The sequence below is a fragment of the Clytia hemisphaerica genome, unplaced genomic scaffold (assembly GCF_902728285.1).
Source record: "Clytia hemisphaerica strain Z4C2 unplaced genomic scaffold, Clytia hemisphaerica genome assembly, whole genome shotgun sequence".
Taxonomy (NCBI): Eukaryota; Metazoa; Cnidaria; class Hydrozoa; order Leptothecata; family Clytiidae; genus Clytia; species Clytia hemisphaerica.
Window position 1 is genome coordinate 1,634,917 of NW_027104530.1, and position 13,036 is coordinate 1,647,952.

The window sequence follows — 13,036 nt, forward strand, 5'->3', positions numbered from 1 at the left end:
TTCGCCGTCAAGGTGGTACCTCATGCCCCATATTGCCTGGACTATGAGAGTCGTTTCAAAATTCCACTGAAGATGCTCGCCATGAAACAAAAAATACTAAATATATTGACGAGTACTAGTTTCTAATCATTCATGTAGAAAATGTTTTTTCACCACAATAACTTCAATTGGATTGGAATGAAATTTAAATTCAAAGAATTTGAATCAACAAATTTTTATCAACAAAAAATCGTTACGTTCTTGGTCAGGCTTGGTCTGTTTTTGAAAATGTAGAATTTTGTCAACAAAAAAAGTAAAAGTAAAGTATGAAAATTTTCATCTTTTTTCTTGCTTTCAGTCCTAAAATCTGTCACTTATTCGGAATTTGTTTTTTGTTATATGTAACCTATAAGCTGGCAAGACAAGTGTTCTGAATTCTTGGTAGGTTTATAAAATGGTTTGTCTTCCATTTAGGAATATTCGAAAAATAATGATGATTTTAAATTTTTCGTTTAGATCCTAGGCTGCCGTGAAGATGTCATCAATTATCGTCAATTTACAAAATTATATCGATTTATCAAAAGAAAGACACAGAGTCCACCAAAAAGAAGCTCTGTTTTGGGACAAAGTCAATACTTATGCTAATATTTCGCTCATAATTCTCACTTCAATTGCTACTGTATTGTCCGTTCTGGAAGGTTCAATCCCGTTCTATATTGTTCCTATTTTCACTGGTTTAGCGACGATCATATCGAGTTTGATCGGAGTTTTCAAACCCTTTGATAAACGCAATGTCCAGGAGGATTCATCCAAGAAATTCAAAATTTTGAGCCTGAAACTGGTCGCATGTAAAAGCATGAAAGATTATAATGAACTTCGAGCTGAGATTTTGGAAACCATGATGGATCAGCCCTTCACGAGAGTGAAAAAGAAGAGAGGAAATAAAAACAAGCAAGCTGGGAAGGACGGCCCTATTAGTATTAAAGATGAAGAATCATTCGATAAAGAAGACATAGAAAAAGGTAACCATGACTACCAAGTCAAACAAAAAGCAAAGCCCACAATGGTACAAGAGAAAAGCCTGGACGATGACAGAAAGCTTTGGAACTTGGATCCCGAAATGAGAAAGGCTGCAATTATTGAAGAAATCAAATTTAAAACATTTGAGTACAACCTACTGAACCCCCGTAGAAAGCAAATAAAGAAACATAGTTGGCGTAGGCCTAAAAAGGAAGCATCGTTCGTTCCTGAGCAATATATCAATCCGAGGGAGGAGAGTCAAGAACAAGGCAGCTCGGAACTTGACATGGAAGAGAGTGGATTGAACCAGGAACAACAGACTGAGGACGAGGGGACAAAATCTGAATTCGATGGTAGTGAATATACGGAACAACAAGATTCAGCTTATAGTAACTGCGATTCTGATGACAATGGTGATTCATGTAATGGTATTGTTCAGCCTTGGCAAGAAATATCTGAAGATGATGACGTCAATGTTGAAATAAATAATGCCACTGGTAATTTACCCAAAAGTTTGATGAATAGTATAATTGAAACAGGCTGTCGATTGGCGGCATCAGTAAGAGCGCCATCACCACCCGCTCTGTTACCACCAAAACTTATGATGGAAAGGATCGTTAGACCGGACCATCGAGTAAAGTGTAGCAAAACAGTATCAACACATCACATCAACACAACATCACTGGATTCAGAGAGTGATATTGAATCAGTACAATCTAAAGACACTGTCAATACTGAAATGGACAAAGTCCAATGTTCCATTGCCAAAAGTTATGATGAAGGCATAATTAATAGGGACAGAACAACGGCACAATCACCGATGCAATCAGAAATTGAAGTAGATTCAGATAGTGATGATGAAGCAGTACAATCTAAAGACGAAGCTATTGTTCCGTTACCAAAACCTATGATGAGAAGCATAATTAATAAGGACTATCGAATAACGTGTAGCAAACAACCAAAAACACCACCACTAGCATCGCTGAGGCCATTAAGGGTGAAGAAGTGATTGATGCTGGGGTAAGAAAAAAGCGAAACAGTTCGTGGAAAAAACTGTAAGAAGATCACCATGCGACATGTGAAACGATGATGATCGAACCTTAGAGTTTCGAAATATATCTTGAAAAATTAAAAGTTGTTGGTTTCAAATCTCACTTTACTAAACGATCACTACCATATTCATTTACTTGTTGCCACGCCTAATTTATTCGACGGCGATTTCGAGATCCTATCATTGTTACTTTCAACTAGTTGACCGTATTTAGTCATTTCAAGGTTTTCTAATACCTTATCGGTTTTTTTTACGCAGGCCCTAATTTAACGCCGGCCCCTGTTACGCCGGCCCTTATTCCGCAAACAGCCTAATTTTAGGCTTACGCCAATTAGGGCCGTAAATAATGCCAAAACTTGTAAAAATCGCTATTCAGGCTTCAAAACAGTAAGTATTGACTGAAATTTGCATTAAAATATCATTTTTCAGTATTAAACTGTTGAAATTTCCATTGAAGATCATTGATTTTCGTGAAGTTTTGGATATACAGTTGACGCTCTCTAATTCGACGTTCTACTATTCGATAGGCTCCCTTATTCGATGAAATTTAAAGTCCCCGTCAACAGGAAACTATCATAAACGACGCTCCCTTCTTCGATAAGCTCCCTTCTTCGATGAAAATCCAATTCCCCTTGAAGATCGAATTAGAGAGCGTCAACTGTAGTGTAAAAAATGAATAGTTTCATCCTTTAATCATGCCTAAAATCCTTTAAATTGAGAAAAAATGGTCAAAAATTAATGCCACTTTTAGGTAAAAATTGCAAAGTTTTGGTCCTTTCTACGCCGGCCTTTTTAACACCGGCCCTTATTGCGCTACGAGCTAAAAAATAACGCCAATAAGGGCCGGCGTAAAAAAGGGCGATAAGGTAAATATACTGAAATATACGGTAAGTTAATTGTCCGTCATTAACGCGCCATGAACAATTTTCAATCTTTATCACAGACCCCTGTAAAGTCTTTTAAATCTCAGCTGCCACCATACGTACATAAAAATCTAATGAAATGTTTATATCAACAGATGTCTTTCCCACATTCACATCTAGCAGATACAGGGACTCTTGTTAACTCGAACTCCTCATAATTCGAAGAAAATTTGCCACACCACAAGTATTCGAGCCATGGATATATGGTCCCCAGCTGGTACACAACGTTGTTTAAACGTTTAACTAACGTTCACAACGTCCATATAACGTTAGATGAACGTCAAAACAACGTTGTGTGCCAGCTGGGTCATTCAATCTACTACGGTAAGTAAACACGCATCACCTTCATGATGGGTTTTCGGCAAGCAGGACAACCATTACCGGCTCTGAGAACGGTCATTCCGCATTGATAGCAAAGCCACATATGTCCACAAGGAACCAAAACGCAATTAATTCGTGCATCGTTACATAAGACACATTCATTAGGTATGTCATCACCTAGAATTGAAAGGTAGAATATAAAAGAGAACGAGTGTACTAGAGTTTCCCGGGGGGGGGACTACCCTTGTCGACCGACGGAAGTGCTCCGCTGAGGTTCGAAAAATGGACCCTACGTGGGACTCGAAATTTGCGAAAAAAGTGACCCTGAATGGGACTGAAATTCCAAAATTTTCTCAAATTTTCTACTTGTTCCTCAAATTTTCCAAAAATAGGCACCCTACGAGGGACTGATTTTTCTATTTTGGTGTTTTTGCTACCCCTCCTGGGACTCGTGGAGGTTAAAAAAGGTACCCTGACCAGCGGAGCATCCCCGTAACCCATCTTGCCCTAGTACCTCCCCCCGGGAGAGTTTTTTCTTCAACTGAAGAAAACTTTCTCGAATGGTGTTCTATGACCTAAAGAAACTTCCTTCCTGATGGAAAAAGCGGTTAGATTTTAAGGAAATATCTTGAAAATCTCCTCATGGAAATTGTTTATTGAGTGAGACATTGTATTTAACACAAAAGTAATAAAGTAAGTATATTCATCTGGTGGCTGTCGGCGGAGCCGGGAGTGAGGGACTCAATCTATTTGCGCTAGACCCGGGAGATCGAATGCAAAGGTGGCCACACCTACTCTCAGCTCCCACTAACTTACCGCTTAGATCAGCTTATCCAATCTAAGCTACTGATCCGCTGAGTTGGCAGTGACCGGGGATCGAACCCACAAACCTTAGATTGTAAGGTGAATGCTCTACCGACTGAGCTACCTGGCCACAAAAGAGTTACCTAATATCTCATCGTCTTCTTCTTTTGGTTTATCTTGAACGAGTTTTTCTTTTTGTTGTGTTTCCATGACATGTGTTTCAGTTTCACCACGATGATCATCGTTTGAAACCGTGGCTTCATTTACTACGTCTGTTCCTGGTTGTTTTAGTATCGCTCCTTGGTCACACTTACTAAGCGAAGTATCACTGTGTTGTTCGAGTGAATTTTCTTCCGAAGATTCATGGTCATACTTGCAAGGTGAATCATCTGTGTTCAGTATGGTAGCTGGTGCAAGGAAACTTCCATGAGATGCGACTGTGTTTTGAATTAATTGGTCTCTCCGAACTTTTTCCTTGGCCTCTAAAAGCGATTAAATCCTTTTTTACGGAATTTGGCTTTGAGAATGAAGCTATTAAAATATGACTAGCAAATCATGCCCTTCTTTGTAGTCGAAATGCACCATTGTCATTACACTTTAGGTTTCACACAGTAACAATGAGGAAAATAAAAAACTATTTCAAATTGTCAGCTTAGCTCGCTTACCTTCCCAGAATTCTCTTGATTCTTTGAGTGTGAGTATTCTTGGTTTGTCATCAGGTTGTCGAACTACTAATTGTTTTTCAATTCGTTGGAAAAATGTCTTCACTGAAAAAAAATTACATTGACAAAACTTCAATTTATTTCGTTATTTTACTAGGAATTCATTTGAAAAGAAAAGCCCTGGCAAAAGCTTTTAATGATGGAGGTTATTTGGAAGATATCAAAACAATATCAAAATCCTCAATTTGAGGCTAAAATAATGTAACAAGCAAGCATTATTTAGTAGTGTCATACATACCTTTTTGCACGATGTCAATCGAAGTCATGGAAGTGTACATCACTTCAACCAATGGGATTCTGTAGACTGGAACTAAAAATCGACAACCAATCACCCTCTGAAGAAATAAAAAAAGTAAAAATATGAAATTTATTTGCCAAATAGTTCTTCCTTCGTATGAAATCAATTGTCTTTCGTCGATCCTAAAAGTTAAGTGACATTTCTGGTCATATTGGGCCATTTCATTATTTTATAACCATACAGGGGGGGGGGTGGACGAACTTTTCCAGGGGGGGGGGGTGGACGAACTTTTCCAGGATGTAAAAAGCTATTCTTAAGAGATGAAAATAATCTTTTCCAAGGTCTTTTTTTGCAAACTTTGCCATTTTCCAGGAGGTATCTACACTTTCCAAGAAATTTGTTTTGATTTGAAAAGGTTCGTCCACCCCCCTGTATGGAAATTTTTTGGAACAGCCCATTAGTCATTCTCTATTCTCTATTCCGAAAAACCTCAGTGCCCCGTTGGCCCTTTTCATCAGTAAAGATTAACATTCAGTCGGAGACAATTTTCTACATCAAACGGAATCGAGGTGTCCACGATACGAGATCGATTCTTAAATCGTTAACTTACGTTTTTAAACAGGCAGCTTTCGGCAATGTCTTCCAGATTCAACTGTAATGTGTTGCTGCAAACCACTGTGTCACTCTTACAATTGTGCGTGATCTCTGTAAAAAAAGACATTGAAATGTAATCTTTTGGCAAGGCTGATACTTAATTTCTGCAGAAAAAGTAATACACCAAGAAGGTCTACGAGAGAATCTTTAACACACCCCCTTCTCACAGACCCGGTAGGGTTTTTTCAGCCAGTGGGAAAAAATATCGGATTGAAACTCAATGGGGATTGATATTCCAATAATTTTTATGGCTGGGGATTTCAATTCTTTTGTTTTTAAGTCAGAAAATTCAGTGGGGATGGGAAAATAGCATAATATTTTGCAGTGAGGATTGGTTTATTTGATTATTTTCATAGGAGCCAAAAATCGAGGATGATTTTCCACCGGGGACAATATTTTAGCCAAATTTTCCAGTGGGCAGGGGTCCAAGTGGGCCTGTGAGAAAGGGGTGTTTTAACCATTTCTAAGGTTCCTGGGACTTGATTTAAATAGATAGTTTCTTAAAAAACTAATTCTTCATACTAATAAAGTATTGAACATGGTTTCTCAGCCTCCAAGAAAGTTAAGTCATTACTCACACTTTACACTTAAATATTTTCTTCCTAGATCATCAAGTAGGAAGAAAAACCAATAGGGTATCAAGTGACTTACCGCAATTCGTTTCCCATTTAAATTTATATTCCCTGAAATATTTATATAGACCATACTAGGAACATATAGTAATTTTATACACACAAAATTAGGGGGGTTCTTCAGTCACTAATGCAGTATAAAAGAGCAACACCAAAAGTAAGCTTCATCAATCAATAAAGCAATCTATCGAAGGCTAACTGAACTGATTGAACGAACGAAAAGAACAATGAAGATTACATTTCTTGCTTTCTTGTTTGTGACAACTATTGGCCTAGCAACATGTAAGTTCTATTTTCATTTGGTTCTTGGTTAGGCTAGAACAAATTCTAGACTTTGACTAGTGCACGTTTTTATCTTAAAAAGAAACATGTCCAAAATTTTCAAGAACAACTTTAGAACAATCTGAGCGTTGGATGCAGAGGCTTGTAAATGATTATCCATTCATACCCATGCCCCTTATTTATCAAGATCTTCTGTTTTCCATGAACCTCAGTAAACCTATCCCATGTTTGCCTAATGTGTAGGAATCAGTTCTAGAGGCTGATTTGAAATTTTCGGCGAGTTGAAAACGATTCGATTCAAAATTCTCAAAACTTTTCCACACTTTAAATCTCCCATTCATTCCAGGTTCTCAAGGGTCATCAATGTCTCCAACAATGAAAGCACCAGAGACTCAAGAAACAAATGCTAGCAATGGTGAGATTGATGGAGAAAACGAGGAGGAGGGTGTCATGACTCAAGAACTCAAAGATGAAATTGATCAAGGTATGGTTAGAATGATCTTTTTATCGAAATCTTTTTCGAAAATCGGTCCTTAAAGTGAAAACAATTTGAAGTTTTTGGATTCCTTAGAGATATTTTGCAAACATTTAAGCCACGGCTACCCCCCCCTGGTTCGACCATCAATATGGCTAAAATGATATATGGAGGGACTAAAGAAAATGTAGGGTTTTTTGTGGTGTTCTGATATTCCTTAATATACTTATTTATTTTTTTTTCTTGGAAGAAAATTTAGAACGTTCAGTAAATTATTTCATCAAATTGGAAAAATTCAAGTGGTTGCTTACATCTCTAATTCCATCCTCTATTATTCGGATCTTTTTTAACCCTTTAAGTGCCGATGTCGTATATATACGACATGGGCTATATAGGAGGGCGAAGCCCTCCTGTAATGCCCAGTTTGAGTTAGAAATCGTTATTTTTGGTCGAACTCGTAGGAATTAGATTGTCCTTTATGGTCAAGCAAAAAAAAATTCAAAAGTGAGTCTTTCCAGCGAAATTTTAAGCAAAAAAGTCAAAAAAATGCAAAAAATTGACAAAAATTCACTTTTTTGAGATTCTGACCGTTTTTTGACTATTTTTGGTCAACGAGTGATCCAAGAACCTCCAAATTTGGCCCTGTTTTACTTTATTCTGTCTTCTAGTGAATTGATTTGAAATTTTACCACTGGGCACCTTTTCATCAGTTCAGTCAGGTCCGCGCAGCGGGCCTGACTGCTTTAATTCCCTAACCTAACCCCCCCCTTGGCCGCCGCCCACCACGCCCTTCCTAAATCGGGCGGCGCCGAAGGCGCCCAAAAGAAAGAAGAGACTCTAAGCTATCCAACGAGCTATATACGAGCTTCTAATTCCTTCTAGATCAGGAGATATAAGCCCTTAAAGTTTGAACTAGCGATTTTTTTAAAAAAACTTAGAAAAAAGGACCCTGGCACTCAAAGGGTTAAATGCGAAAATATTTAGTCCCTTGAAGATCGAATTGGAAAGAGTCAACTATATAACATTATTACAATTACATTTTTCTTAAACTTCCACAGAAATTTTGGAAGGTGAAAACGACGGCAACGAAGAAGATGACGATGAGGAAGACCTTGCAAAAAGTCGTGAAAAACGTTTCATTCGGTTCCGTAGAATTAGAGTACCACGAATTCGTATTCGCCTTCGAAGGGTCTGGGATCGAGTGAAATGCCCCACAAGATGTGCTTCCTACCGCTACTGTATGATCAAAGCGCCTGGTATTGCAAAATTGGCTTGCCACAAAATCAAGAAAAATTGCAGATGTGGATTTTTCGGATGAACTGTTCTATTTGAAGCGACTTGGCGTAAAATTATTTTATCTTTTCAAAAATTAGACGGGTTAGATTTATAGAATATATAAACTTTGATAGATAAATTTCAATACTTTGAAAGACGTAAACCTTGTCCTCTTTCGCCATGTTATAACCTTAATGTTTAATAGAGTAAGGTACAGTAAATAAAACATTTAGGAAACAATTTCATCCTTGTGTGCAAAACTACATTCGACAAGTTTTAAATTTCCTGTTTAAAAGCTCTTGTACTCTTTCTCGAGTATTTATAGAAGATTTTTGGATAATATTTTTTTTCGCCAAAAAGCCTGAATACTTCTTTAATCGGATTAAATTTTGCGAGATTAAAGCAAAAAAATCGCCAAATTTTCTTGAGTCAGCGTTTTGAAAATTTTTTGCGTAGATTTAATTTCGCGAAAATGGCAAAAGTTTGTGAAATCACGAAAATTAATCCGATTAAAGTAGTAGGGTGCCAAGCTTAGCATCTTCGGGACTCAAAGGCGTGTGATTGAACACCCTCTCAAGTCTAAAAGTCCGATCTACTTCCCAACAAATCACATTTGGTTGCATTCCTGATAAGGGTTAGACCCCTACTATACAGGTAGTGAAAATGAATCGATAATACTCTCCACTTACTTTCATAAAGCCATTGTTTCACATCCAATCGATCAACGATCGCTTCAAATACAAAATCAACATCAATCAATGCTTCCTGTAGTGTTTCGAATGTCTCTACGTCACCCTACGAAAATAATGTCACATTGATCCAGTTAATTAAAGAACCTTCTATCTCTTAGGGTTTGGTAGACTATGCTATAGTCTAAAACAAATCACTATCTAAGAAATAAGCCCAAAGCCGAAGATAATTCGCAAAAGGGCTTTTTGCCGAAAAGAATAGTTTTACAGCCGGTAGAGTTTGCCAGTCTTTCTTCGAAACTCTCCTGCCGATTTTTTTTCCGTATACCACCATAACACCATATTTCTCCGGCCTTTACTATCACTGTATCGGACGATAACATCGTCTAAGGGTTTGGCTTCAAAACATGATTCGGTTCTTTTGATTTAATATTACTCTAAACAGCTTTTTTGAATCTTGGATGTACACTGCGAGAAACTTTTCTTTACTAGAAGAGAAGGTCACCCGAGATTAATGTACTCGTAGTTCTTACACCCTCCCTTTCTTGAGGGGCGACGGTATTCTCTAAAAAATCGAAGATAGAGAAATTAAGAACAAAGGGGGATTGCTTAGGAAGGGGGTCGATATACTTTAGGCGTACAAACTTTCGCGAGCAGAAACTTTCGCGAGGACTAAAAATCGCGAAATTCACGTGGCAGTCTTTGTTGAGACCTGATGGAGCCAGAGTTTGGAGTCTGCACATCCATTTATCTTCGGCTCGTTCTCTTTCTGCGGAGGATGAAAAGTCACTTTCTAGGATCATCACCTCAAGGTCAGCAAAGGAGTGGTCGTGATGGAAATGTTCTGCCAACTCTGAATTTTTCGGTCTCTTTCAAATGTCGTAGCGGTGCTTTGAAAAACGCGTTGACAAGGCTTCTCCTTTGTGACCAACGTACAACTTGTCATGGATCTTGCATCTGGCTGCATACACAACGTTCTTTGTTTTGCAGCTACCACCATTGGTTACACGTTTAGTGATACCATTGTGAGTGATTTCTGACTGGGTGACAATGTTCGGGCATAGCTTGCATTTACCACACGGTTTCGTGGTGTTTTGACGTGGTGGTCTTTCCAAGATATCATTTCGCACGATTTTGTTGGCGATTGTTTTTCGGCGGCGGAAGATAAATGGATGTGCAGACTCCAAACTCTGGCTCCATCAGGTCTCAACAAAGACTGCCACGGGTACGCGAAAGAAGTGTATCAGATGTTCTGTGACGTCAAAAACTGAAGAAGTCATTGTAATGCCGTTCTAGCGTCGTTAAATATAATTGTTAAACGTCTTTGTTATTCAAAAAAACTGAAGATGCTCTAAGAGAGAGCGAAATATTTTACACCAGTATGTTTTTATTCTGAGCATAAACTTTCGCGAATCAAGACGTAAAATTGAGAATTTTCACATGAAAAAATTTTATTCGAAGTTTGAAAGATTTTCTATTTTGTCAAGAATTTTTCGCGAGCATAAACTTTCGCGAATGGCCTTCTTAGAATTTTTAAAGACATTTACTTTCGCGAAAAGGGCCAAAATTCGCCAAAATCGCGAAAGTTTCTGCTCGCAAAAGTTTGTACGCCTAAGGTATTGAAGCTCTTTTAAGATATAAGATCACAATAAATTTCAATTTTGTTCACTGTATTAGTATAAAAGTTCAGGTAAAAGGGCAATTTGAGAGATTAAATGACCCTAAAGGATAAGACGGAGAAATACCACGTCAGAGACACTTCCCAAAATTGATGGGGGGGGGGTACCAAAAATGGGGATCATTTAAGAAGGGGGCACTATGGTGCTAAATTATAGATTTGATTTGTATGAGTTTATAGCTCCTGAGAGCATTTTCAGAAAAAAATCATTCTCACAACTGGATAGCTCCTGAGTTTGTAAAATCCAAAAATGGTATGGTTTGTCAAGTTGCGGTGTCTGGTATTTGGCAAAAAAGGGAAATTCCCTCAAAACTTTGAAACCGCAAGTGATTTTTAAGTGCTTTGAAGTACAGTTCGGAAAGCACAGTTTTAACTCTGAGTTTTCACATTAGACTTACGACTTAAGGACCTTAGGATCTCAGCATATAAAAACTCAAAAATGTTCCATTAAGGCTGATAATATAGCCTGGAAGCCACTTAATCCTTCCCAAATCGAAAAATCTAATGAAGCAAAGTGGAAGTACTGAAACTGCAATTTTAACCCGACCTTTAAATTCTGAAAAACGTCGAATTACCCAAAATTGCCAATATATTTCGGTGCTGATTGTAGATCTCAAGATGAAGATCAATACATTTTTAAGGTGGATAAATATACTGAAAAACTGTTGACTCAGCAAAAAATATCGATAATTTTCAATATTTAAACCAAAATATCTCGAGATTGATGACGATGAAGAAGACTTAGAAACAAACTTACGTATGAGTCAACGGGTGAGATTAATCCATTACGAATAAGTTCTTCTTTTTGCTGTGTGATCTGATAGTTCACATCTTTCATCTTCAACTTATCATTATCGAACACGTGTACACGCAAACCATAATTCAAACTCAATTCACCTGAAAAGTCGATTAATGGAAATTGTGAAATTATAACAGGTTTATAAATATAAACATAAACTATCTATATACAACCCAGTCGTTTTCGCTTCTGCTTTCGTTTTCAAATGTTTTTTATTTTGGCTGAGCAGATGATCAAGATCACCAAATCCCTTTAGAGCAGCGCGTGATATGCGCAGATGGACGGGTTATTTGTTAGGAAATTTACCCAAATTTAAATAAACTTGCGGGAGAAAAGCATTGATAATCATTTGAGCAAAAGTAAGTATACAAACAAAAGTTCACCTGCTATTCTCGTCCCCAGCTCTCCTAGTCCAATCACACAAACTTTTATTTCTGAAGCCATCATCAGCACTGTTGTAATGTTTTCTTTAATCTATGGGTTTTTTAACTCTACTCAATATGAATGAACTTGCTGGCACTAAAAAAGTGAAATTCATAATCTGATATTTCAAGTTAATTCAAGTAAAATTCAGTGTTTAATGTCACCATAAAGATAAGTTGCATTGAATACCTTCACAGCAAACAAAAAAAAATAAGAAAGAGTGTATCATATTTTATCACACTTCTTTACGAGGGAAAAAAGATAGCAAAACATGTTCGGACAAATCATGAAATAATGTAAAAAATGCGTAGGTCATAATCATAACATTGTGACGAGGAAATTCTCTCTAAACAAAGTTTCACTCTGTTATGGAGAATCAATATTTTAGGTAAAGATTATTACGTCAGTTATTGCTTCATCTTGAGAGGAATAACAAAATGTTTAGAGCTTGTTAAAGAAAGCTCTTAAAATATTACCTTCAAATTGAACGTGAAAGTTTCTTTCTGTAATTTAAGAGTTTAACTGCTCATAAATCGAAAAAAATTTTTTTCTCGGAATCAGCATTTTTGGTAAGGCTCTATTTAAACGACATTTTGAGTTAATAAAACCCATGTTACATTCTATGAAATCATTATATTATACAAGAAAATAAACAAAGCGTCATTTAGAAATTATCATCAAAGCATAGAAAGTCATTTAGATTATAATAACGAGGTTGAGGTCATTGTTAGCACGAGGTGAAATTGAATGATCAAATAAAAACAATCTTACCAAGCATATTTTGGTGTTTAGTTGATGAGTATGGAAAACTACACCCAAAATATACTACAGATCAAATTACGCTGATTTTTGAAAAAATGAAAAGAGCAAAGCCAAAAATTATGTCAAAGTCAAAAGCAAAATTCCAAGAAAAAAGTTTTTCAGTTACTAGGCACACTGAGTCAAGATCAAGTAACTTACAAAAGAGCGAATGAGATGTTTGAAACGAAACACTTTGATCGAGATCTACCCATTTTTTGAGATGGTCATCTTATAGGAATTTTGCACGAGCAAAATGTTAAAACAATAGTA

The 13,036-nt window shown here is 37.0% G+C and overlaps 2 protein-coding genes across 2 annotated transcripts; one reads left to right on the forward strand and one right to left on the reverse strand.

The window, feature by feature from the left end:
- Positions 1 to 2,738: 2,738 nt before the first annotated feature.
- Positions 2,739 to 12,162, reverse strand: LOC136822267 (L-carnitine dehydrogenase-like). The gene is made up of 8 exons (XM_067078507.1): positions 11,926 to 12,162; positions 11,501 to 11,640; positions 9,066 to 9,171; positions 5,669 to 5,763; positions 5,059 to 5,155; positions 4,764 to 4,865; positions 4,242 to 4,580; positions 2,739 to 3,471 (listed from the first exon to the last, which is right to left on the reverse strand). The coding sequence occupies exons 1-8, from the start codon at positions 11,987 to 11,989 to the stop codon at positions 3,293 to 3,295; spliced, it is 1,122 nt and encodes a 373-aa protein (XP_066934608.1). The 5' UTR covers positions 11,990 to 12,162; the 3' UTR covers positions 2,739 to 3,292.
- On the forward strand, positions 6,519 to 8,533 carry LOC136822268 (uncharacterized). The gene is made up of 3 exons (XM_067078508.1): positions 6,519 to 6,626; positions 6,973 to 7,110; positions 8,160 to 8,533. Exons 1-3 carry the CDS (start codon positions 6,572 to 6,574, stop codon positions 8,417 to 8,419), a joined length of 453 nt encoding a protein of 150 aa, XP_066934609.1. The 5' UTR covers positions 6,519 to 6,571; the 3' UTR covers positions 8,420 to 8,533.
- Positions 12,163 to 13,036: the final 874 nt, after the last annotated feature.

Coding starts and splice junctions, on each gene's coding strand:
- LOC136822268 (XM_067078508.1), top strand. CDS start 6,572: ATGAAGATTACATTTCTTGCTTTCTTGTTTGTGACAACTATTGGCCTA. Junction 6,627..6,972: donor AACTATTGGCCTAGCAACAT/GTAAGTTCTATT, acceptor CATTCATTCCAG/GTTCTCAAGGGTCATCAATG. Junction 7,111..8,159: donor CAAAGATGAAATTGATCAAG/GTATGGTTAGAA, acceptor AAACTTCCACAG/AAATTTTGGAAGGTGAAAAC.
- LOC136822267 (XM_067078507.1), bottom strand. CDS start 11,989: ATGATGGCTTCAGAAATAAAAGTTTGTGTGATTGGACTAGGAGAGCTG. Junction 5,764..9,065: donor GAAACAATGGCTTTATGAAA/GTAAGTGGAGAG, acceptor CTTTTTTTACAG/AGATCACGCACAATTGTAAG. Junction 4,581..4,763: donor ATCAAGAGAATTCTGGGAAG/GTAAGCGAGCTA, acceptor AATCGCTTTTAG/AGGCCAAGGAAAAAGTTCGG.